The 26,511-nt window shown below is 42.3% G+C and overlaps 1 protein-coding gene across 1 annotated transcript in view; it reads right to left on the bottom strand.

Moving 5' to 3' along the window:
* STAM2 (signal transducing adaptor molecule 2) overlaps positions 1-24,448 on the bottom strand; it is a 42,320-nt gene extending 17,872 nt beyond the window's left edge. Inside the window, exons 1-7 of the mRNA XM_080927009.1 lie at positions 24,396-24,448; positions 6,877-6,961; positions 5,937-6,012; positions 5,730-5,828; positions 4,460-4,606; positions 2,854-2,923; positions 1,988-2,174 (exon numbers count right to left, since the gene is read on the bottom strand). Coding sequence (XP_080783135.1) covers positions 1,988-2,174; positions 2,854-2,923; positions 4,460-4,606; positions 5,730-5,828; positions 5,937-6,012; positions 6,877-6,961; positions 24,396-24,435 — 704 coding nt within the window. The 5' untranslated portion in view covers positions 24,436-24,448. The remainder of the gene's footprint in view (positions 1-1,987; positions 2,175-2,853; positions 2,924-4,459; positions 4,607-5,729; positions 5,829-5,936; positions 6,013-6,876; positions 6,962-24,395) is intronic.
* Positions 24,449-26,511: the final 2,063 nt, after the last annotated feature.

Below are 26,511 nucleotides of genomic sequence, written 5' to 3' on the forward strand. Positions count from 1 at the left end.
TGTGCCCATCACATGGATGCTTGGCTACCGCAGAGAGAACCTCAGCTGAGACAGTAACTCCTGAAGAGTAAAGCTGATTTGTTAAGATGGAAACAAATTAGGCTGTTAAAAGTGGCATTTTCCTGCATGTATCATGGAAAACTGAGAAGGTTCTTCTATCTAGTTTTAGGTCTTAGGCCGGCAACACAACTCAGTTAAAATCGCTTCCCAAGCCCAATGACCTGAGTTTAATCCCTAGGACCCAATGGTGGAAGGAAAGAATTTTAAGTTGTCCTCCAACCATCACACATATGACACAGCACACATGTGCGCCCTCCCCATAAATAAATAAGTTTAGATCTCAGAACCAAGAAAAGCTTGAGCCTCTGTCTTCAGCTATGAGCTCTAACCAGAGCAACTCCTTCACAGCTCTTGTAACAACAGTGGCAAAGGGAAAGCAAAGCCCCTGATGAGTAAGATCATTCCATAAGAAAGCTATGGCCACCACAGGCAAAGAAGCAATAAACTCAGAAACTGTGTTGATGCTGAACCAATCACTTCCTTAAAGCTTCTTTTAAATCAGCCCTTCTGTCAGTGCTTAGACTCCTGTCAGTTTCTTACATTTTTTTTTCACAGTCAACCAAGGGGTTAGGGACATAACTCAGAGCCAAAGCACGGCCCTGAATGCACAAGGCCTGGGTTCAGTCGTTAGTAGTGAAAAACACGGAACAAAAATCACTCCACCAATATTCATCTGAAATGAAGCAACCTCTGGGCAGGCCTCCTATACCAATGTCTATTCAAAACGTAAACTGGTTCTCTGTGGCCTGAGACAGCCTTTCACAGCATCACCACGCTCTGTCTTGCATGTCACTGTCTACACGGTCATTTTAACTCCCTTACTAAGTTTCACAAAAACAGAACTGTGTCCTCATTCATTTTTTTATATAAATAATCTATTACATAACATTTTCTCTATAAATACAGCAGCAAAGCAAAACCATATGTATGTAGCCACTTAAAAATAGGCTAGACTGGGGCCAGCAAGATGGCTCAACAGGTTAAGGTGAAGCCTAATGGTTTGAGTCTGACCCCCAGAACCAACATGGTAGCTAGTGACTCTTGCAAGCTGTCCTCTGACTTCCACATCACATGGTGGTGGTAGGGACATACATATGATCATACATGCATGTGTGTACACAAATAAATAAATGTACTTAAAAATTAAAAGTACTTACCTTTATTTCCCTAGTATAGGAAAGCAGGTACATATGTCATCCTTGTTCATAGCAACAAGCTGTCTGGTCTCACTATTGCAAAGTTTCATCAACTTAAAAAAGTAGTACATTCATTTATCTATGTGTGTCTGTGTGCATGAAGAACAAAGAACAACTTTCAAGAGACAGTGCTCTCCTGCCAACATGTGGGTCCCAAGGACCGAACTCAGGTCCTCACACTTAAAGACAAGCGTTCTGATCCTCTGAGCAAACTCGACAGACCATATCCACTTCTTTTGAAAGTATAAGGGCTGGAGAGATGACTCAGTGGTTAAGAGTACCAACTGCTCTTCCAGAGGTCCTGGGTTCAATTCCCAGAAACCATATGATAGCTCACAACCATCTGTAGGGATCTAATGCCCTCTTCTGGTGTGTCTGAAGACAGCTACAGTGTACTCACATATATAAAATAAATAGATCTTTTAAAAAAAGTATAAAGTTCATGCAGAAATCTCAATTCTCTATAGCTTCAACATTTGGGAAACTGAGACAGAAGGCCTTAAAGGCCTTGTCTCCAAAAGTAAACAAACCAAAATAAAGAATAAAAAGGAGAATTAGGCTCAAACCAGACCAACCTATTTTGTTTCTTAGAATTGTAAATGATAGAGGAATTGTGTGGGATTATGTAGGCGTCTTTGTGGAGGATCAAAGTATGGCTCTTGATTGCTTTGATCAAGGGTCTCACTGTCTGGTCTTTTATACACAAACACACGAAAAAGTATAAAACATACCTGTCATCCAAAACAGTAATAATTTCACCATGTTTAAAAGTGAGTTCATTGTCCTCAACAGCTTCAAAGTCATACAGAGCTCTGACTCTGCGCGCAGTCTTGTTATTTAACTGACTCTCTGCAGGTGGGTAGAGCGCTTTAGTCTCCGCACGCTGCTGCTTCTGCTCTTGCAACGATAACTCAATAGCTAGTTGAAAAAATTAAAATGTAAAAATATCAGAATTAATTTTAACATCTAAAAGCTTTTAAAAAATATTAGATAACAATATTTTATTCAAGTATAAGTCAAGTGTGTGTTTCCTTTTTTACCAAGACAGGATCTCATGTAGCCTTGAGTAGTTGAGATAACCTTTAACTCCTGACCTCATTTCTCCTCTCACATGGTTGGGACTTGGGGCATATGCCAGTAAGCCTTTCCAAACAAATACTAAATGGTTAAATTCATAAGGGGACAGGGACACATGACATTTTTTAAAATAACATTTTTGCTCATCCCTTATTATCATCACAGTCTGTAATATACAGCAATTATTTTTATAGCAAACAGATTGTGACATTATAATATGGGTATCTTTCCATATAGGACACCATGCACACATTTCTGTGTTTGAGTCATAGCTTTGGCATTATGAAAAGGTGAAATGTAATCTCCCCAAAGGTAGAACATTAAATACATATTACTGAAGAATTAAATGAATTGGGTTCACCTTATATCATGTCTTTGCTTTTCCTGACTTTTAAGACCCCACAGCTTTTAGATCGGAGGTAAAATTAAAAGCCTACTCATCTTTCTTCTAATTTTTCTTTCAATACAACCTCCCAGTGAGGCTATTTTCAGCGGCAGCACATTATGCTAGATCACTTACCTTTAGCTATGTCCTCATCTTCTTTGTTTTTGTTCAGTGATGTACCGTTTCTGGCAGCAGCCGAGACCGTCTGTAAGCATACGAACAAATGAGCACAGCTATTCTTTCAAAGGAAGCACAGGCTGCATCCGTGCACGTCGATGCTAATTTACAAATGCTGGCAACCCAACTCCAGTTAAAAAGTAAGGTCCTTCATGATCATTTAAGCAGCTGTTCTGAAACACTAACACTAAACATCAGTTTTCAAGAAAGCTAAACACACGAAAGACACACACCAATACTTTAATAAGCCTAAGAATCTGACATAGAACTTGGCATAAAGAAAGTACTGAATATTTACAGAATAAACAGAACCTGGGTCTGGGCTGTTGAAGGTCTTTATGCAGGAGAAGCACTCAGAAGCTACTGGCTCAGACCTTGAAAAGAAGGCACATCCCCTGGTGCACACCTCAGTCCCACACAGCTAGAGGAGCAGCCTTTCTGACTCACATAAGATCCTCTTCAGTCTGATGGACCTAGGACAGGACTCTGAGCCATCAACAGCTCTTTAACACCCATTCCTGAGAATGGGGAGCAGAAAGGACAGATGGGCTCTCTTTATGACTTATTAGACTATTGGACCCTTCTTCCCCACCTACTAGCCTCATGCCTCCTGAGTCTCTTGGGTCTGACACTTAACAGCACAATGGCTTCCGACCTCTGGCATACTCACTTTTATCGGGTAAGTCTCAACCCCACGGCTGCTTACATCAGTCCTTTCCCAGAACCTCTTCAATCGACTCTACCTAACGTAACAGTCAAGTCTCAATGTGCTTCCTCTCTATGTCCTCACCATTACAATCTGCGGTCCTTTGTGTTTCTTGGTACTAAGGCAGACAACATCTTCACCCATTAGCCCTTATCACTGGTAATGTAATAAGTAATGTGTTTCATTGGTATGACCATCTTCCAAATTTATTATAATTTAAAAAATTTTTAAACTTATTTCAGAGGGAGTAGGGGACACCTAACAATGTGTATAAGATCAGAGGACAACTTTCTGAGCTGGTTCTCCTTTCGTTTTTATATGGGTTCCTGGAACTGAACTCAGGTCATATCAGCCTTGTGTGGCAAGTACTTTTACCCACTGAACTGTCTTCCCAGCCCCTTATCACTAATTGCTTAAACATAAGGCTGACTTGAGCATCCTACACTTTTCACAAGATTCCAGACTTTAGAGCATTTGATACATTATTTATATCTGGTGCGATTTTTAAGTTTCTTGTATTTAGAAGAAAAATACTGAACAATTAGATGTCTCTACTAAAAGGAATCTAAGTACCAAGCTAGACTCTCAGGGGATGCAGATGGGAAATGGTAAGACATTCCTTGCTAAGAGCAAGATGGCTGCTCAGCACGTGCTTACCTGATGCCAAGCCTGATGACTTGAGTTACATCCTCAGGACCAACACAGTCTGAGGGAACCAAGTTCCACAAGTAGTCCTCTGACCAGAAGTGCATGCACACACACACAGGCACATGTAAATAAAACCCACCTCCCTTGCTAGCTTTTCTATAAGTACCTTCAGACACAGAAGGACAGCCATGGCCTAAATATATCTCTCACCTGGGAAGCTGCTGATGGAAAAGTAACTCCTTCTTCTTTCATAGACTTAATAGTTGCAGATATCAGACTAAACTGGGGGTCCTTCTGGAATTCTTCTGACCATTCCACCATTAGAGACTTTAGTTTTTCACATACTTTAGGATGAGCCTTTTAAGAAGTGGTATAGAAAAAGGAAGAAAAACAAACAAAAAATTCCTATGAGTTAAAAGTAATTAAAAGTACATGGTGCCAAGTCTGACATCCTGAGTTTGTCCCCCAGAAGCATGCAGTCAAGAGAGAGAAGTGATATCCCACAAGCTGTCCTCTAACCTACACACACACACACACACACACACACACACACACACACTGTGACACATGCATGTATACATGTGCACATACATACTCTCACAAATGAAAACTATTTAAATTTATTAACAAAGATCCTCTGTAAGATAAACAGAGACACAAGGCAGGCATTTCCAGACTAGCCCAGTAACTGACAGATGCTTAGCTTATTCACACTGTCAGGTACAACTGCTTCATGGGGGGAAAAAACCTTCCAGAATGAAAAAATATATATATTGCTTGTTGTTCAAATGACTAGAAGTATTTTATAGCAATGGCTATTTGCTCCGTTTTCTTAATATTCTCATCTTGAGATTAGGATTTCTGCATCACCCTGAATAGCAGTATGAGAATGTTGCTTCAGTTTGTGTTTCTATTCTGCTCTAATGGAACGACCTCCACACACCCACTCTAGTGGGAGTCAACGTAGACGATGGTAGTGTCTGCAGTCAAGACTCACAGACACCTAGACCTGAACCTCAGTCTCAGATATCAGACACCTGTATCGGCTATGCCACTTTCTAGCTGTGTGACCGTGATAGAGCCACGCTTCAAGAGTGGTTGTTAAACATACACAAGGCATAAAATGGTCTTCATAAAATGGTCAAAGCAGTGACCAGACCTCAACCAAGATACCAAGATGAGGTCTTACCAATAATATATAAATATACATACATACACACACACACACACACACACACACACACACACACACACACATATATACACACATACACAATTACACACACACACACACACACACACACACACACACACACCAGGAAGAAAACAACCAGGGTGCTATAACTATTCAAAAATCAAGGACAAGAAGTTTTAAGTTTAAAAGTGGTTTCACTGGTAATACAACTTTACTACACATAATTAAATTAAGGCACGGTACATTTGTTGTGCAATGACTTAAACTTTTCACCTTAGAATTTACCTTATTTTTTATCACAGCACGTACTTCTGTTGCAAAATCACGGGAACATACTTCTAAATGAAATATCTTTCCACAGTTTGCCACACAAGCTCCAAGAAGCTAGCAATTAAGATAAAAAACAAATATATAAGCATCAAAATGGTCTGTGGCTTAAGTCGCTGAGTGAATGCATTTTTACCAGGGTAAAATGACAGGACATGTACTCACAGTTAAGGCCTGGAGAGCGACATGAGGGACCTTATGGTTTACCCTTTTCATTATGGCTTTTAGGCAATCTTTCGCTCTAAAAAAAAAAAAATGAGAGAAAATTAAATTTTTTAAAGAGTTTCAGTTCAAAATGTTAAAAATATTATGTATTTCCCAACTAAAAGCTTTAAAAATAAAATTCTGTGGACATCTTTGTTAAGTAAATCTGTGTGGTTTTGCATACCATCACTCACAGATGTTATAAAACTGTGTATTCTAATATTAAGAGAAAAATCACTTTACCAGAAAGCTAGACAACATAAAGAACTATACTGTACAACTGTTTTTTCTCCAGACAGACTGACCTTTCCATCAGCAAAGTCTCATCCTGAAAAGTGCTGTCACAACACACAGTTGTAAAAGGCTCACCAGCACACGTGACGTGCCATGAAAGGCAGGATGCAGCACACGGCACACATCCCTCACATCCCCTCCACTAGAGCCACCTGATAGCCGGGTCCTACCAAAAGCATTCATTTTTTACTTTCCTCCAATAGCCAATGTATTATTCTTGGTTAGCGTGCATTCCTGCTATAAAAGCCTTTAGCTATCTGTCAAAACACATATTAGATTTTCTTTTGTGGGGAGGAGGTGGGGACTCAAGACATGGTCTCTTTGTACAGCTCTGGCTGTCCTGAACTCAGTCTGTAGTTCAAGACTGGTCTTGAACTCAGAGATTCACCTGCTCCTGATTGCTTGTATTAAAGGTGTGCACCACCTGCACCAGGCACAGATCAGTATAAAACCTAGTCTACCGGATCTCTTTACTTCCATCTCCTAAACCAAACAGTTAAGTACGTAGTTACATAGCAAATTTAAAGGCAGGCTTCAATGCTTTCATAAAAAACCTGCATGTCAACGCCCTTTCCCATTTACACCGGAGACTAAGCAGGCTCCTTACCCATTGGGAGTGCTCCCAACCCTGTCACAGATGTCCATGATCAGACTCCAGTCTTCTGTGGTGTTGTACTCATTTGTGGCTTTTTCTGTAAGATGTATTAACATACATAAAAATTACAACATATTTTTTAAAAAGCATTAAGATACCAATGAAGGCCAACAATTAATCTACCTTTTCTCTAGATGACAGAGAACTATGTATGAATCTCAGAAAAGAGTACACTTCTACTAACTTCAATTTTATATTTTATGTATTTTCAAGGTTTGGCTTTTTTGTTTGTTTGGCTTGGTTTTTAAGGCAATGTCTCTCACTCTGTAATACAGGCTGGCTTGGAACTCACATAAGGCCTCACCCTGCTGTTCTGGAGAGATGGATTGGTGATTAAGAACACTCACTGCTCTTGCACAGGACCTGGGTTCAATTCCCGGCATCCACATGGTGGTTCACAACTGCCTATAACTCCAGTCCTAGCATGCACATGATATACTCCAAGCAAAAAAAAAAAAAATGCTCATGCAAAAAAAATTATATAATTTTTTAAAAGTCTTACCCTGCCAAGAGCTGGGATTGCAAACATGAGCTGCCAGGGCCAACTTAAATTCAGTTTTAAACTGCATCCTATAATAACACAAACTAAAACTAAATGTTCTCAGATATACCAGTAAAATATCTTCTAAGATTAATCATCACAACTGCAACCAATCCTAATTTGTAGCAAAGTTTTAAAAATGTATCATCATAAAGAGATATGTATTATCTTTCTTTTTATTTTACATTTATCAAGTGTATGCATGTGTGTGTGCACACGCACGTGCATGCAGGCATGTGTGCCGCTGCTTGTGTGTGGGGGAGGGAGTTATTATCTCCTACCATGCGAGTCCCCAAGGACTGAACTCAGGCTGCCAGGCTTTACTCACTGACCATCTTGATGGATTAAACTGTTCAATGGAATGTTGTTTTCAATAGCAAAGCAGGAAACTGATGAGCATATAGATAACCCACACAGTGGAGAATATGAAAACCATACACACAAATTAAGGTACAAAGCATGAGGCTCCTGATATGTTGTTTCATTAGGGCCTAGGACGTTGAGTTTAAAGAAAAAGAAAAAAAAAAAAAGGACTTGCCATATTTGCATAAAGGCTTTAAAGTATCTTTATAGAAATGTAACTCACATTCTAATATAATTCATGCATTTGACAATAAATCGTAGTATAGCTAGAACAGTTATAGGCTTACATAACTATCACCACTAATTTTAAAGCATTTCATTTTCTCCAAGGAAACCTGGGGGCTAGAGAGATAGATGGTCAGCAGTTCAGAATCCGGCTTTCTCTTCCACAAGGTCAGGTTCAACTCCCGGCACACACATGGCAGCTCCCAGCTGTCCAGGGATCCACTGTCCTTCTCTGACCTCTATGGGTACCAAACACGCAAGCAGTGCGCAGACACAGCAGGAAATGTTCATCACACACACACAATTTTTTAAGTTATGTCTGTCTCTTTCCACGTCAAGCACCTGTCCACATAGCTACCTAGTCTGTCTTTTCACACAAGTACAATAAGTTTCTGTGGTTTGCATGTTTAGTAAGACGTGTTCCAGTTTATCCATGTGTCAGCTGAGTCGACATTCTACTGTACAGATGCCCACTTCATTCATCTCACTGGTTTATTGAATTTGCTTTTTGGGGGTAACAGAAATAACGAATTTTTGCTATCAACTTGATGTATGAGTTTTAGGTTGATGTATCTTTTTATTCCCCTCTGACATATGGCTAATAAAACCCCTGGGTCATATGGCAATGCTAACTTTTAAAGTTAGTATAATAGTGTACATTTCCATGGCTATTAATACATAAGGACTTTTTTTTTGTTTTGTTTCTTGAGACATTTTTGAGACAGTTCTCTTTACACAGTCCAAGTTGATCTCAAGCTCATTATGATGCCCTGGCTGGTCTCGAAATTACAATGCATAATTTTGTGTATGTCCTCTTTCAGTCTTCCCCCCACCCCCACCCTCCCAGATTACCCCCCCCCACACACACACACAAGGGCAAAAACAGAAACAAAAACTAAAAGACCACTAGGGATATAATACAGACAGCATTTCCCCATTCTGGGGCCCTATCTTCCACCAGTATTTATGTGTGTACATGTTTAGAAGAGAGTGGAGAGGCAAAGCAGGAAATACAACAGATACCATGCATGGAGTCCCTGTGAGAAAAGGCCAGAAATCAGGCATGCTGACTTTCGCCTGGAATCCCAGCACTTAGAGGCTAAAGTGGAAAGGTGAAAGCCCAGATCACCTCAGGCTACAGAGTAAGCTCCATAACAGCTGGAGGCACCTTCACACACACACACACACACACACACACACACACAACCAGCAAGCTACAGCTTAAAATTCACCATAGTCTCTCTTCACTATGTAATGAATATTGCTCATTTTCATGTCCCACATAAACCAAGGATTACAACTAAAGACACTAAGATTTTTCTAGGATGGTAACACGTGTAACTCCAATACTCTGGATGCTGAGGCAAGAGGATAAAGTCTAGGTCAGCCTGGACCACACAGCGGAAAAAGATGAGTAGGACTTCACACACTGGCTTCTGCAGCTGTCTCAGAGAATGCGTACTTACTGTCCCTTTTCCCACCTCTTGCCTCACCTCCCACTGTTACGGCAGGATCTTCGCTATTGCTGTGTGTAGCACAGACAGTACTGAGGCCCTTGGTAAACATCGGTAACATTCCATGAATGAACAAATGGTGTGCTGGATGTACTTCTATATCCAATGATGCTTGTGCAATGGCTACACCGTGCTGCAATGTGGCTTTGGTGAAATCTTAAGATGAGCCTGGGTTTTACTGCTTGAGCACTTAAGATGGAGCTTAAACTGCAATGCCATGTGGCAACAAAAGGCAGCAGGCAGAGGGCTGGGGCATCTGTGGCTGCAGAGCACTTCTCCTATATGTAGCTTTATCCTCTGAGTCGGAAAAACAAAGCACAGCCATTATGTTGACTTCGTGCTTATCATGGCTCAGCCTGTGACAGCTTCATTTGTCTCTGCTGCAACAGAACCTACTGCTCTTCATTTTTATAATTTAGCATGCCATAAAGCATGAACTACTTGAAAATTAAATATGCACCTATATTTAGTTCTAACATATAAGCCTAACGATCTTTATGTACATTCATATGAATATCTGGCTCTTGATTGGTATATAGTATAAGCCAGGAACAGAAAAATATTTTCACAAAACTTATTAAGCAGCACCCACATTTAAAAATCTGCCCTGATGCTGGAGAGATGGCTAGGTGATTAAGAGCACTTACTGTTCCTGCAAAAAGCCTGGGTTTGATTCCTAGCACCCACATACTGGTTCATAACCATCTATAACCTGTTTCAGGGGATCCAACAGGCATACACAGTGCACATACGTGCACATGAACAAAATATTCATACATACAAGGTAAACAAATAAAAACTTTGGGGGAAAAAAATCTGTCCTTTCTCGGGACTAGGCATGGTGGCCCACACTTTTAATTCCAGGACTCTGGAGGCAGAGGCAGGAGGATATCTGAGCCCAAGGCCAACCTGTTCTAAGCCAGCACAATACAGAGAAACCCTGTCTCGAAAAGTAAGCAACAACAAAAAGATCTGTCCTTTGCCACTAATCTGAAAGGTTAGCACCATCATTACCAACCTTGCTGACCACCCCATGACCAATACACACAAACACTGCTCCATCATCCAGTCTGTCTGCCAGGTCTAATCTACTTCTGCTAGAGCATAATTTTTCACGCTCATTTTTTCAGTTTTGGCTGTGTAATACAAACAGGTACAGAGCCTATTCTAATAACCCCAAAAGCCTACTAATAATATGAAAATACAGAAAGAAAATGTTCTTTACTTGTATTGAGTCCTACAGAAAATAGAAGCATTACGATTTAAATATTCCATCAACCCTAGTTTACTCTGTATAAATATAGGGCTCACAATTATTCTCTTAAAAATGTATAAAACGTGAAGACTTTATAATGACCTGCCAAAATGGACTTCATTTTTCAAGTGAACTAAGTAACAGTTAAATTGTGTACTTAGGAATATTTTAAATTCCTGGAAAAGTTTAAACATTATAATTAAGAACCTTTCTTTTACAGCATGTCACTCTGCCTAGTACTGAGACTGCATCTTACCCCAGTGTCAAATGCATAGAGGGGAGAGAGCTCAAAGAGCCCGCCTGGGGTCTAACTGCGAAACTTGCAGAGTTCGGTGGGTGTAAGTCATAACACTTCATCACCAGGCTTTGATTACTGTATATAGAGAACCTCAAATACACCATGAAACAGTTCAGAAAGTCTCTAACAATATCCTAAGAGTCAGTCACTCCTTCAATACCTACAAGGAACAAAAAGTCTCCTCTACATAGTCCATTATGTTCACAGCATGGCTTTGAAAAGCATCCAAGTCTACCCATAAAACTTTTAATACCACAGGCTGTATCAGTAAGTAATAGAGCTCCAACTGTATAAAACCAGATCTTGCCAAGAAATCATTAAAGCTCCTCCTGTTTGCAAATAGGAACTTGTAACTGGTCTTTGGCTTCCATGCCGGCAACAATTTGCTATTCTTCCAAAACCAGCTGTAAGTAAGACAATGTATGATGGAGAGACAGCTCCTGTGGGAAGTGAGGAATGGGCTGGGCAGTTCTGGGGTCTCTGAAGGCAGAGAAAAGTGGAGGAAGCCTCATGATGGCCCCCAACTTTCTACATAGAAAAATGCTAGGACAAGACTAACCCAAGTAGAGAAGCCAAGAGACAAGGCACCGAAAGAAAAGTCTTCTGAGCACAGGTCATCAGGGAGGACTCAGCTGGACACAGGTAAGTTGATGGTCCATGAAATGCAGTAGAGATCTAGCCAAGGTTTTACTGTACCGGGAGCTGTCCTGCCTTTAAAACTGAAAGTTCTGTCACTCCCAAAATTGGTATGTTGAAGCCCTAAACCTAGGATGGCAGGATCTGGAGATGTGGTCACTAATAAAGTTAACTGAAGTCCTAAGGATGGAGGCCTGATGCTACAAAATTAGTGTGCTTTTATGGGGAGTCACTACAGAGCTAGAAAGTAGCTGTCTGCAACCCAAAGATAGAGCTCTCACCAGACGCCAACCCTACTGGCACTTTGACCTTGGACTTCTAGTCCCCAGAACTGAGAAAATAATTTCTGCTATATAAGCCACACAGACTACAGTGCTTTGTTAAAGCTGCCTACCCAGGTTAACAAAAAACAAAGAGAACATTTCACACATTCAGCTGGAAGACTCAAAGGCCACATCTTAAAGCAGGCCTTTAGAATATAAATTTCAAAATCAAAATTATGATCAAGCTAACAGGACTTTCAAGACTATACTATTACTATATTACTATAACTGCCGACAGAACAAAGAGTAAACACAGTGTCTACCATAATATAAAAAGTACCACATCCATGATGATTACTCCACAGATGCAGCTAAAGTCGTCGGTACAAGGTGATGCCAGAACAATGCAAAGAGGTGGTTACTATACACATTTCTAAGAACTGAAACCACAGGTGACCAGAATAAAGGTGACCAGAAGCCAAGAACTAAAGTGGAATTTCCTAACTAAAAGGGTATCAACTGGAAAACTCATAAGGGCTTGGGAATACAGCTCGGTGGTAGAGCATTAATCCAGCACACGTGAGGCCCTATCAACTGCGAGCAGCATAAAACAAACAACAAAGGTCTCAGACTTCAAAAGCAGATTCAATAATGCACATATAGGGTTGGGAAATATGAATGGGAGTTATAATACTTTTTAAACAAGCAAATAATCAGACCCTCAACTGTATTAGGCTTTAAATCTAACAGACAGAAAATGGATTTTAAAAACACTACAGGCAGAGACAGGCAGATGCATGTGAGTTCAAGGACAGCCTAGTCTACACAGTAACTTCAGGCCATCCAGGGCTACACAATTAGTATCTGCCTCAAAAGCAAAAAAATAGACAGGGTCGGGACCGTCTGCAGCTTAAAATCCCAGCAAATTCTTCCAAATTTTATGCCCAGGGTAGCACGTAGCACAAGGCTTATTATTACGGTACTGGTGTTGCTAGATTAAATCATTGTAATTAAACACAAATTTATTAGAACAAATGATAAGGACTGCTTACAAATTAATTCATAGTTTAAATCTTTCATTAAGTGAGTATGAACTATTAAAATTGGAAACCATCTACACTACATAGTTAGCTCCCTTAATGCATTTAAGAGAGAGAGAGAAGGAGGAAGGTAGGGAGGGTGGATGTGTCATAGCCTCAATGAGTCTCAAACCTGCTACACAGCCAAAAATGATCCTGTCATTTTTCCTGCCTCCACTTCCCAGATGGTAGGATTACAGATGTGCACTGCCACACCCAGTTTGTGCACTGCTGGGGATGGAACCCAGAGCTTTACACATACTACTTAAGAAGCTGCAAGGGTTTGCAACCCCACAGGGAGAACAATTCAACCAACCAGACCCCCTCCAGAGCTCCCAGGGACTAAAGCGTCAACAATAAGTGCACATGAGAGGCCCACGGCTCCAGCTGCATATGTACAGAGAATGGCATTGTCTAGCATTAGTAAAAGGCGAAGCCCTTGGTCCTGTGAAGGCTGGTTTCCAGGGCAATGAGGTGGAGGTGGGTGGGAGGGAGTGGGAGGATCTTCATAGAAGCAGGGGAAGGGGGAAATGAGGGGGGAAAGGAGATAACATTTGAAATGTAAATACATAAATGATCCAATAAAAATTTTTTTTTAATTTTAAATATTTTACAAATATTTAAAAAAAATAAACCCACAGCCAAAACATAACATACCTTACAATTCCCAATCATATGGTAAATAATAATTAAATCATATGGTTAAAAAAAAGACAGTTATAAAAAGCAACAAAACTTTATCCTAATTAAAATAGTATATATCAGAGCCAGGCATGGTGGTACACACCTTTAATCCCAGCACTCTTGAAGGGGCAAACACTGATTGGATTGCTGAACCCCAGGCCAGCCAGGACTGCACAGTGTGTTCCAGGCCAGTTACACTGGTCACTGACAAGTGCTCCTGCTTGTGGGGTGACTGGATCTTGGACCCCTCTTTCAATTACATCAGAGTCAGCTTTCTGCTAGTAGGAGACTTAGCTGGGTGGGATCTTACCCTGAAGTTACCACTCCCTTTATTTCATTTAGCATCAGCCTTCTCCCTGAGCACAGGACTGAGCTCCCTCACACGTCCTGGTCCTCCTCCAACTGTATAGTTTGCTTGTCCAGCTGACTCTCTTTCATTATAGATCTGCATTAGAGCAATTACTGGTAACAACATGACTAAGTCAATACTAGGCTGTCTTTAAAATCTCTGCTAACACAATTAATCCAAAACTCTTCAATATAGCCTCTGGCAAATCTTTCAGACAAGAGCAAAGAGCAGCCACATTCTTTGCCAAACCATTATAATGATGGCACAAAGGCCACTCCTATCCTTCCCCTCCGGAAATAGGCTGGGATGTCGTACACTGCCCTCAGCACTACTGTCTCCCACACTCCTATTATTGTGATCCATTAAACCCACTTATAGCATTCAATCGCTTTTCTACTCCACAGTCCCCAAGTTCACAACAAGCAACACGGTCAAGTCTATCACAGTAATACCCTACTCACTGGTACCAACTTGGTCTGGGTCACTTTTCTACTGCTGCAAAGAGACTCCATGACCAAGGCAATGCTTATGAAAGAAAGCATTTAACTGGCGTCTTGCTTAGTTTCAGAGGGATAGTCCATTGTCATCATGGTGGGAAGCATGGTACCATGCAGGCAGGTACTGGAGAAGAACCAAGATCATGATCGATAGGTAGAGTTCAGGCTTCTGACATGGGCTTTATTTATTTATTTGTTGGTTGTTTAGTTGGTTGGTTGGTTGGTTTTTTGAGACAGGACTTCACTGTGAAACCTTGGTTGTTCAGGAACTCAGTCTATAGACCAGGCTGGCCCCTGGCCTTGAACTCACAGAGACCTGCCCACCTCTGCCTCTCATGTGCTGGGATTAAAGGTGTGTGCCACCACTACCTGGCTACTAAGTTTTGAAACCACACCCAGTGACTTCTTCGAACAAGGCCACACCTCCAAATCCTTCTAATCTTTCTCAAGTAGAGCTACTCCCTGATAACTAAGCACAGCCTATGGGGCCACTCTGATTCAAGCCACCATACATGGTGACACTCAGTTTCAATACATCAAACTGAACAAAAAAAGAAATATTTATCAATATCCTTGGACCTGATCAGAGTAATGCTAGTACATTTTGTGCTACTATGCATAATACCTCAGGTTAACTAATAAAAAACAGACTCTTGTACCTCACTTTCTCAGAGGCTAGAAATTCCAAGGCCAAGGCCTGCATGTGAAAAGCACCCTCTTGTTGCTCCTTTGTATGGTAGAAGGTGGAAGCCTAAGAGAGCAAATCCATCCTGATACACCTTCTAATGTCTCTAAAAATATGTATTTATCTGTGTGCATGTGACGTAGACAGACAGACAGACAGGACAGGACAGGGAGAAAGAGGGGGTAGCATCGATGTGACAACTTTGAGTCAATTCTGGAATCCCACTTTGCTGAGCAGGTCTCTCTTGTATTTGCTGCTGTGCCACATACTCCAGACTGTAGGCCTGTAAGCCACTGACCCTTTAGGGTAAGTGTAACCACATGCATGTATGGTATCCATAGAGGGCAGAAGGCAGCAATAGATCCTCTGGAACTGGACTAGAACAGCTGTGAACTGCCAAGTTGATGCTGAACCTGGATCCTCAGGAAAAGTAGTAAATTCTCTTGATAGCTGAACCATCTCTCTTTTTCTTATGAGGTAGTTGCGGACAATCAGCTTCCCTGCTTCCACCTCCAATGTGCTGAGCTGACAGGCATGTGTCACCATGATTTATGCAGTGTTGGGGATCAAACCCAGGGCTCTGTGCATGCCAGAGAAAAACAAAACAAAACAACACTCTCCAACTTGAGTTACTCCCCAGCCCCCAGCCCTAAACCACACAATTCTTAAATGGTTAAATTTAGGGGCTGGAGAGATAGGATAGTGGCTAAGAGTGCTTGCTGCTCTTCCAGAGGATCCAAGTTTGTTTCCCAGAACCCATGCCAGTTGACTCACTGTGGCACACAACTACAGTTGCTAGGGAAAGGGGGAGCTAACAGCTCTTCTGGCCTCTGAAAGCACAGACCCACCTGGAATATACATGCACGCACGCACTCACACACACATAAAATTAAAACATCTTTTTAAAAAGCTACATTAAAAACAAAACTCTGTGCATTGTGCATACACTCCAAGGTGAAGCGGTACTTACAGCAGAGTACCGACCAGATGGTAAGAACTGAATAACAGCTTCCCAGCATTTTGTAGATGCTAAATCATCCACTCAGCCAAAAAGCATCTCCACTTTGTGGACGGAGAAACTGAGACACAGAAAAGCAACCAGCATGGGTTATACAGCAAAATACCTCTGTACAGCTGTGTCCTCCAAGTACAAGACTCCAGTGTTTGAGACAAAGTCGCATTTAACCCTGTCAGGAACTTGCTTTGTAGAAGGCCTGCCTGCTTCTGCCTCCAAAGTGCTAGGACTAAAGATGCACATCACCATGCCTGGCTCTGAAGCACTGCTATTAAGCTGACTTCTGCATACAATTTTTGTTCAAAACTATCAAATGGGTTTTTCTCAAGTTATTTTTCAGATTTTCTACATATAAACATCCTAAAAATGCAGGATAGGACAAATCCTACAATACAGAATCAAGCGAAATACCATGATTAACTCTACTTGCTCATCACACTGAATACAGTATTCTTGACTCTGGGCAGATGGCTCAGTGGGTAGTCACTCACGTGTATCTACATGCACACACAAGACCTAAATTCAGATATGTAGCACCCACATATACTGGTAGATGCTGGGGAAGTAGTCAGAAAGATCCCTGGGGCAGCTCCCATACTCGTGTGCAGGTACAGACAGACAGCTGCACACGTATGACACACGTTCCTCAGGTCTTGTTCTGCTGCTCTTCCTTTTACCTGGCACACCATCACCTTTTTTTTTTTTTTAATAGACAAGTTCTCATTGTTGGGAGCAGGCAAAAGGAACTTGTCTTAAGTACTGCCATTTTGACCTCAGACTCCATTTTACCTAAGCTACCAAGCCCCTCTCTAAGCAACAATAGTTACCCAAAACATAATGCCTGTTCCTAACAAAAGGAAGAACAAATGAATTTGATTGGCTGGGCAAAGCAGTTACATTCAATGTCAGCTGACAATGATGGAACACTTGGGAAAGTCCCTAATCCCTGAGTTCTGATAGGTAAAAATTGTAACTGTAACTTGGCCCAGGTGCTTGAAGTTTGTGTACTTATAAACCCTACTTCAGCCCCTATTTAAGGTTGCCAGAGGAATTAAGGCTCCAGAGTCCTTGTCTGGTGGCCCTGATCAATCAACAACTGCTATGTGCTGGGAATAGTAACAGATTTTGCTATCTTATGAGCCCACTGATGTTTTCTCTCCTCTTCCTCATGGTGCACAACAGACAAGATGTAACATCCGTTACACAACCCTGACGAACCTGGAACTCACTTTATAGAAAAGACCAACCTTAAATTCAAGAGATTCACTGCCTCCACTACCTGAGCCCAGGCATTAACGGCATCCATCCTCCTCCACATCCAGTGACCACCAACATTTTTATCCCAGAGACTAAGGAGTTTGGCAAATAAAAGTCGGCAAAAAAATCAAAATCACTTGCTTGCCTTCTATTACTTTTAATCACTTACCAAAAGGGCAAAGACAAAAGAGAATCCAGAGGCAGATCTCACATTCCTAAAAATTCAGTCAGCTGGCCAATTCTGCCAGAATGCCCTCTGTAATCCTCTTAGGTGAGGACCCTAGAAAACAAACATGCTCATTTCTACAGCCAGCACCTAGGAGGCAGGAACATCAAGAGTTTAAGGCTAGCCTCAACCACACAGTGGGTTTGAGAACAGCCTTGAGGCACTATCTCAAGAAACCAGATAACCGAGAAAGGGGAGACGTTCAGTTGGTACACTGCTTGCAATGCAAGAGTAAGTAAATGAGTTCTCAGCATCCACACCGAAGCCAAACACACCGCTGGCGAGGCAGGATGAGAGAACAGCCAGGCCTTGCTAGCCAGCATAGCCCAATCAGTGCATTCTATATACAGTCCGAGATTCCATTTCAAAAAATAAGGTGGCTCTAGCTTCCAAACACATGTTCAGACATGTGTGAGCACACATGCACACAAAATAAGCAAAAATTATAATTCACGTCAAGGATAAATAAAACAATAAGATGCTACTTGATCAGCTAACATAACAAAAAGCACACCACTGGGCCATAACAAATTTCTGACATGAAACTGATATTAATGAGCTTAAATTAAGTAAATGGACACTTTAGAATATCAATAAATTACAGGGGCAAAGGACTTGCCCTGTGTTCTGTCACAATGACCCTCAATTCCTATAGTAAATATGAACATTTATTAATTATTAGGCAATATTTCTTAGCTAATCAAATAGTAATTTTTGGGAAAAAGTCAGGGCTGAAGAAAGATGAAGCCCTGTATACAGATGCCGCCCACATGTGCATAATGCTGGGGATAGAGGGACAGGAAGAAGACTGGAATTTGTTGACCACCAGCCAGTTCCAGTGGAGACCACCCAAGGAAACAAGTAATAGAGTGGGACACCTGATGTGTCTACTTTAGCACCAGCATGTACACTTGGGCACATACACTCACACACTGCATATTCATGTACTCACTTCTACCCCACCCCACTTCATGTCCTCAAATGTCACTAGTATTTCTAACACTCCAGATTTATAAGTTGCACCAACATATCTCAGGACATATGAAGGCTTTCAAAAGAAGCTTCTCCACATAAATTTTCATTTACTCACACTCATTGGGGGAGAAACTTGCACCATAGTAGGTCTGTGCTTGTCAGAGGACAGTTTGAGGAAGTTGGCTCTTTCCTTTCACCGTGTAGGTTCTGGGAATGTAACTTAGGTTATCAGGCTTGCTGGCAAACACCTTTACCAGTGGACCCACCTCGGTGGTTCTGTAGTCTCCTTATTCAATGTAATGTTTGGAGGGGACATATCATCTTGCTATATTTTGGTCCGGGGCTAACCCTGAACTCATGGGTTAAATAGTCATCATGTGTCACCAACTCATTTAAACATTACACTGAAAGCTCAAGTGGCACCCATCCATAATCCCAGAAGCCAGGAGGGTTAGCCAGGAGAATCCTGAGTCTGAAGCCAGCCTAGGCTACATTGCAAACCCTATCTCAAAATAAACAAAAATCATATTAAACACGCATGACACAGTAGAACATGCTAATCATCTCAGCTCCCTGGGAGGCTTGGACAAAAAGATACTTTGAGGTCAGCAACAAGGTAAGCCCCTGCCTCAAAACACACCCTGCTGCTGCTGCCCACCTTGCCTATAATGCTGGGCAATGACCTGTAGTCCCCGCACTCAGGAAGTTAGGAAAGGAAGATCATTTGACCCTGGAATTCAAAGCCAGCCTAGGCTGAAACATAGTGAGGTGGTGTGTCAGGCATGACAGTGAACAGAGTGTTAGAAACCTGCACCAGCACTGCTTTCTTTAAGCCTCTTCATTTTGTTGTACTGCAGTGCATTAAATAGGACGTGCCTGTGCTGAACAAGCACTATCTGTGGGTAACAAGCCCAGGCCCACGCCTTCCTAAGTGTCACACGGCTGAGTAAGCAACCTGAGTTGCATCAGTCAGTCCCAACTAGAACTACGTGACAGGATACTCCATTTTCATACTGCCTCAACTACAGATCAAAGGAAGGCCCCTGACTAAGAGTGCCAGATGAAAGGTCTCTACACTAAAGGACTATTTCCATGGTGTACAGGGGCACAGGTGCTTGTCCTTTAAGCACCTGTAGTTACAAATCCATTAAGAAAACGTTAAGAATGGGCCCAAAGGTTCAGAGCACTGACTACTCTTCTAGAAGTCCTGAGTTCAAATCCCAGCAACCACATTGTGGCTCACAACCATCTGTAATGGGATCTGATGCCCTTTTCTGGTGTGTCTGAAGACAGCTACAGTGTACTTGTATATCATAAATAAATAAATGTTGGAAAAAACTAAAGAAAACGTTAAGGGTGCTTTACAAGATGGAAGCAATACTTGCAATGCCTGGGAGTGCGGAAGACAGCAGCAGGCAATGAGAAACTCAGTCATAACACAGAAATGCTGAATAGGGTGTTATACACACTTGTGATCCCAGCCCTTGGGAAGGAGCAAAAGACAGAAAGAATGCAAGTTCTAGGCCACTCTCAGGTTCCAGGATAACCTGGGTTATACAACATCCTATCTCCAAACAACAAAATATGGGAGCTAGAGAGATGGCTCCGTGTTTAGGAGTATGTGTTATTCTTGCAGAGGACCCAAGTTCAGTTCCCAGCACCACACGGTGGTTCACGACTATCCATAACTCCAGTTTCAGGAGAATCTAATGCTTTCTTCTGACCTTCAGAGTCACCAGACATGCAATGGTATACATACATGCATGCAGGCAAAACGTTAGATAAATCTAAAGAAACTTTAAACTAACAAAAATAAATTAAGTAAAGGCTGAAGGGAAAGAATGTATAAGCAGTTCGAACTGTCTCTGGTTTCTAGAACAGTACTTGTTTTAGTAAGAGGATTGGCAATGCTGACTAATACTATGATTATTTTAGGAAAGAAATTGTTGGCTAAATTACTTTCACAATCTTTGTTACTCAGGGCTGGAGAGCTCCTCAGAGGTTAACAGTATATAATACTAGGCTGGGCACAGTAGTAGTACATGCCTTTAACCCAGCACTCAAGAGGCAGAGGCAGGCGGGTTGTCCATTAGCCAGGGTACCACACTCTACATCACATATCTGCCAGGTCTATCCACGGTGATAAAAGAATACCTCTAAAAGTCTTGTTTGTTTTCAGGACAGAGCTCACTGTGTATCTTCAGTTGGTGTCATACTTCCTATACAGACCACGCTGCCCTCACATTTGAACTGATCTTCCAGCCTCTGCCTCTCATAGACAGCTGTCATGGACATGCACCGAATGCCTGTCTTGAGGTCCTTATTTCAACAACAACAACAACAAAAAGATGTGTGATAAATCAAACACTACTTCCATAACTTGTAGAAAACCTTCATTTCACTCTCCTGTCTTATGTTCAAACTATAAGCATGCCTGTATGTAGGAGATTACATAAACATGTAATATAATCATACAGTAGAATACCACACAGCCAATGCACCTCAATATGAATAGCATGTATAAAATGCTTATGACAAAAGTTTCAGACAAAAAAGAAAAAACCTCTTATGAGGTCTAAAAATACACAAAAATATATATAGTGTACTTCTATGTTATATAATATACACATTTATCAAATAAAACTTTCTTTTGGGAGTGTTTAACTCTGTGGGGAAAGAAGAATGAAAGAGACAACTTGGCATGTGTACATCCAAACATCCAATAATATGTAAAAATTTTAAACCAGCACAAAAATTTAGCAATGAATGATAAACAACTCAGAGAAAAGACTATTAGACCAAAAAAGTGCCAGACTTGAGCAAAGAGAAAAAAGTATAGCAACAAGCAGGGGGTCAGGGCATAAAGCAGCCCAGCAATGTCTCTGCCAAATCACAAGCCTGGGACTGAATCTCAGCAAACTGCACACACCTACCCTTCCTTATTTAAGCTGTCTTGAAAGTAAGCTGTAGATGAACTCTGCTCCTGCATCTTTTCAGTGTTTTCTTCCCTGTATTTGCCCATTTCTTTCCTATTTGGCTAGACTGGGCTTTCTGTTGCAGGTCTGCTGACTTGTTCCAGCCTGAGCCTGGTGAGAACAGCCTTGCTGGGCGGGTGCTCACACGGACAGTTGTGCCACTGGCCTTTTCTGCCCTTCAATGGTGCAGAGTCTTGCTTCTTCCTGCACACCTGGACAGCTCTGCCAATCTGCTGGCCTTTGCACTGTCCTTGTATAACCTGAACTTCATTAGTCCTTCTGTCTCGGGAAACACGAGCTTCCTCCGAATATGAGAAGGTGTGCTGAAGTGCCTTCCACGTGCCTGCTGCGGTCGGAAGTCACAAAGGGACAGAACTTCATTTTGGCAGCTGCCTCTCTGGGGATTGCTTCTGCCTTACCACCAAGTCCTCCACGTTTACTTTCTCTCCCTGGAAACCTCCAGTGCTCTATTGTACATAATGTAAGATGTGGGTCAGGAAAGAACAATGGTGACCTTTACTTTGGGAACTGCCTGACAGTACTGCTTGCCTTGCCTTCAGAGACGGTAACTTTTAGCCAAGGTGGGTGGGGTAGATACCATCTTCCGAATTCCCCATATCTATCAAGATGCATTAATCACATTACAGAACAAGTATCTACTGGAGCATGTGTCCTTCCTTAGACTTGAGCGTCTTGTGAGCGAGAACACAGTATATGTCCTAATTTTTGCCTCTACTGAACATGATACAACGCCTGGTCCACAGTAATCACCCTGTGCATTCTGGCTGAATGAAGAGTGAACACAGGTAACACAGAGAGACTATAGTAATAAAGATCATGCTACAAAAAAGGGATGTGGAGTATTGCTGTAAAATGCTCAGTCATCTAATGACTTGCTTTGTATAACTTAACTCTTAAGTCCTTATGGTCTGAAAAATATATTATACAACCTAAGGAAACTACGCTAAGCTGTGCTGCAAATTTTCAGAAACTGCTGAGGAGACAACGTAGAAAAATACTGGCAGAGCAATTCATTACACTGCTACCAAAACAAAGTTTCCAATTAAAGACAGCAGGTTTCTAGGAAATTTCTCCTTGAAGAATGAGTTTACAGCCTTTAAGCTGGGCTTGGTGGCACCCACCTTTAACGCCAACATTTGGGAGGCAAAGGTGGTCAGGTCTCTGAATTCGAGGCCAGCCTCATCTACTGAGAGTTCAAGGACAGCCAGGACTACACAGAGAAACCCCAATCTCTAAAAAATAAAAGTCACAGGTTTTATATTTTAAATAATCTGTCTTGGGCTAGAGCAATGGCTCGGTTAAGAGCATTCCCTCCCTGCCCCTCCCTGCCCCTCCCAGCACCCACTTGGTGGCTCACAACTGTCTGTAACTCCAGTGACAGGTGATCTGACACTGGCTTCTCAGGCACTGTATACAGTGACATAACATGTAGGTAAAACACCCACACAAGTAAATGACAAACTAATAAATAAAAAATAAAATAACCTCTTCTATCTGGTTTTTACACATTCACTTCACTTAAAGCAAAATGAAAGTGTTTACAGGAACAGTAAGAAGTACAGGTCTCGATCAGGGAGGAGACCCATCCAGACCTGGCATCCCAAAATTCTCAATACTAAGACTCAGGTTTTAGGAATCTGGAGCTAGCCTAGGCTATATAGTGACTCCACTCTGACTCAAAACTCAATTAATCCAACAACAATTAAAAAGTCCAATGTCATACCTAGGCATCGTTACCAAAGAACAATTAATTATTCCTTAAACAGTGACTAAGCCTCAACATGCTTCCTATATAATTAGACACTCACTTGATTTGAACATGATTTTGAGACTTATAACAAGACAAAGAAGCACTTTCTAGTCTTTTCTTAACCGAACAGAAATTTTGACTGAACAAACTCGTGGCTCACCAGTTTGTTAAAATATGCAGCATTTTGTTTGAGTGGAAATTCCTAAATCCAAAAACCTCGATTGGAGGTTGATATTATCAACAGTAAAAGCACTGGCTAGCATCACTTTTGTAGTTAATAGGCTCCAATCTGGTGGTTGCAGTTTCGGTATTTATTGGCTGTTTTGAAGACGCTGCGAAAGCCAAGCTCAGAGAATGGAAAGGAAAACATCCAGAATCTTTAAATAGCCCTGAACAGCCGATCTTAGATGGAGTCAAAGTTTACTCTGGTAGTGCTTGACTTTCAGAATGAGAAAAAAGATGGACAGGTTACCAGAGTTTAGACGTGCACTTACGGACGCGATGCGAGTTAAATCTAGTAAGTCTAGGTCTCTAGTTCGAGACTACCCTGGGCAACAAGCCGGGCGTCTACTTCTTCCAAAGGGGAGGGTGTTAACTAACTCGGGAGAAAGCAGGAAGTTTGTATCAACAACTTAAGCCTACAACGAACCTGGCTTTTCCCCACTCCTGCTCTGGGTGACAGAGACAACCCTGCTTGGTACCCCAATCCCGGGCAGACAGGAGTTGGCCCAGCCAGAGACGCACCGAGGCTGCCCCACCGCCGTCGAGAGCGGCGCCGCCCCTTCGCTCTCCGCCCGGGTTTCTAGGCACCCGGGCCGCCGCCCACTTTCCCCTGCACACAGCGCGCCGGGCACCGCACTCACCCACATCCTGCTCGAACGGGTTGGCAGCGAACAGAGGCATCGCGCCGGCAACCGGAGCCGAACCCCGACGGTCTGGCGGGGATCCGACTGCCCCCGCTGGCCGACCCGCCGCGGCTTCCTAGACGGCTTGGCCGAGCCGAGCCTTCACTTCCGCCGCCGTGCCTGCCCCGCGCGCGCCTGCGTGCTCCGAGCCTGGCCACCGCGGCTCCAGCCCCGCCGGCAGGGCCGCTCGTCGCCTGGCTGAGCGCTAGCACCCTGCAGCGGCCTCACTGCTGTCCCAAGGATGTGGCAGCTCCTAGACCGACGCCTGATCAGGCACGGCAGCCGCCACAGACACCTTTCCGCAGTGAGGACCCGGGAGAGCCACGGAGCCGGGGGGAGGGGCTTCGGGGCCGGAAGTTGTGGCAGCTGGAGAAGCGGGAGAAGCTGGAGGCCGGAGAGTCTGCAGATGCTGAGAGGCGAGGCGAGGTGCGCGGCTCTGGGATGTCGCTTCCTCCGTCTCAGGCTGTGAGAGACGCCCCTCTCTTAAACGAGTACTTCCTGGGTGCCAGGTCTGGTCTTGCTACTCGGACCCCGCGCCCGCTCCGCGTCTTGGTTGCTATGAGAACAGAGCCGCTGCCCTATAGGAAGTGCTGAGAATTGCCGCCTGGGTTGCAGATGCTCATAGGATCCTTCGGTTAAGTTAAGCCTAGTCACCCTGGAAAGCGGTTGCGGAGAGACTCTTCTTCTCATTTCTCCTACATGGAAACACAGTTTGGACCATGGAATATAAAGATGAGTGAAGGGGCTGGAGAGGTGGCTCGGCAATTAAGAGCGCTTGCTGCTTAGGTTTTCGTATAGTGGGGTGGCAGGGTTTAGAGTAGCCTGTTATGCCTAGTTCCCGGGAACCTGACACCCTCTTCCGGCTTCCGGAGGCATTTACATTTATTATCCCATACCCACAAGCAGACACATAAAATTAAAAATCGAATGCCTGGCGTAGTAGCCCACGCCATTAATCCCAGCACGTGGTAGGCAGAGGCTGGCGGATCTCTGAGTAAACTTCAAAGATGAGTGAAGTACGTTTAAGCTTTATAATGCAAAAACACTTATAATGACTTAATTATTTATAAGAGTCATAAACCTGGGATCCCACCGGATCCAGCCAGGCATTTAAATACGTATAAGTGAGCAAACACTCTTCCAACAGTACATTGCCCTGTGTTTGACCCTGCTTCATATCTACATGTCATTTATCACTCTCTAAGGTACAGATAATTGTAGTATCTTTATTCATTAGATTATAAATTCCATGAATTTTGTTCGCTATGTGAACCCAGAATCTTAAAAAACAGTATCTGGCAAGAAGTTGATCAATAGTTACTTTTAGAACGAAGCCCTGACTTTTAAATTTAAAAACACACATCTAAAGCTGGAACCGTGAGCCAACGAAATGGCTTGGCTAGCCGAGTAATGTTCAATTCCCAGAAGCCAGTGTGGAAGGAGCAAACTCCGGAAAGGTGTCCTCTGCCCCCACACTTAGGCAGTAACCTGAGCACCTGCCCTCCAACTCACATCACAAACACATATTTTTTGTTTTTAATTTAAAAGACTTTTTACAGCCAGACATGGTACAGACAGGTGGGTCTATATAGTTATCCACAATACAGATTACAGTCCAGACAGGGCTGCATAGTGAAACCCGGTCTCAAGTAATTCACTAAATATTTTAAAATTAAGTTGGCAGCTACTAGTCAATTTCATCCACTTATTGAAGTATGAGCCCTTCTAGGACTTGACGTTTTTCAATGATTTTTAAAATTTTGAGAATTATTTATATATGGATTATATATGAATTCTTCAACATTTAATTATTTATATATGGATTCTTGTTTCCGTTTTGAGATAGGATCTTCTGTAGCTCAGGCTGATCTCAAATTCACTGTGTAGTGGAGGATTACCCTACATATCTACATATCTACACTTTAAACAAGCAGAAATTATTTTCCTACCTCTAGTATAAGGAGGTGATAGTCAATTCTTTCTGCATAGAATCATCTGCATTTAACACAATGTCTACTATAAAGTTAGGTTCACAAATAAGATGGAAATATTTAAAGATTAATGGACTAGTTTT

This window comes from Micromys minutus, assembly GCF_963924665.1.
Source record: "Micromys minutus genome assembly, chromosome: 13".
NCBI classification, from domain to species: Eukaryota; Metazoa; Chordata; class Mammalia; order Rodentia; family Muridae; genus Micromys; species Micromys minutus.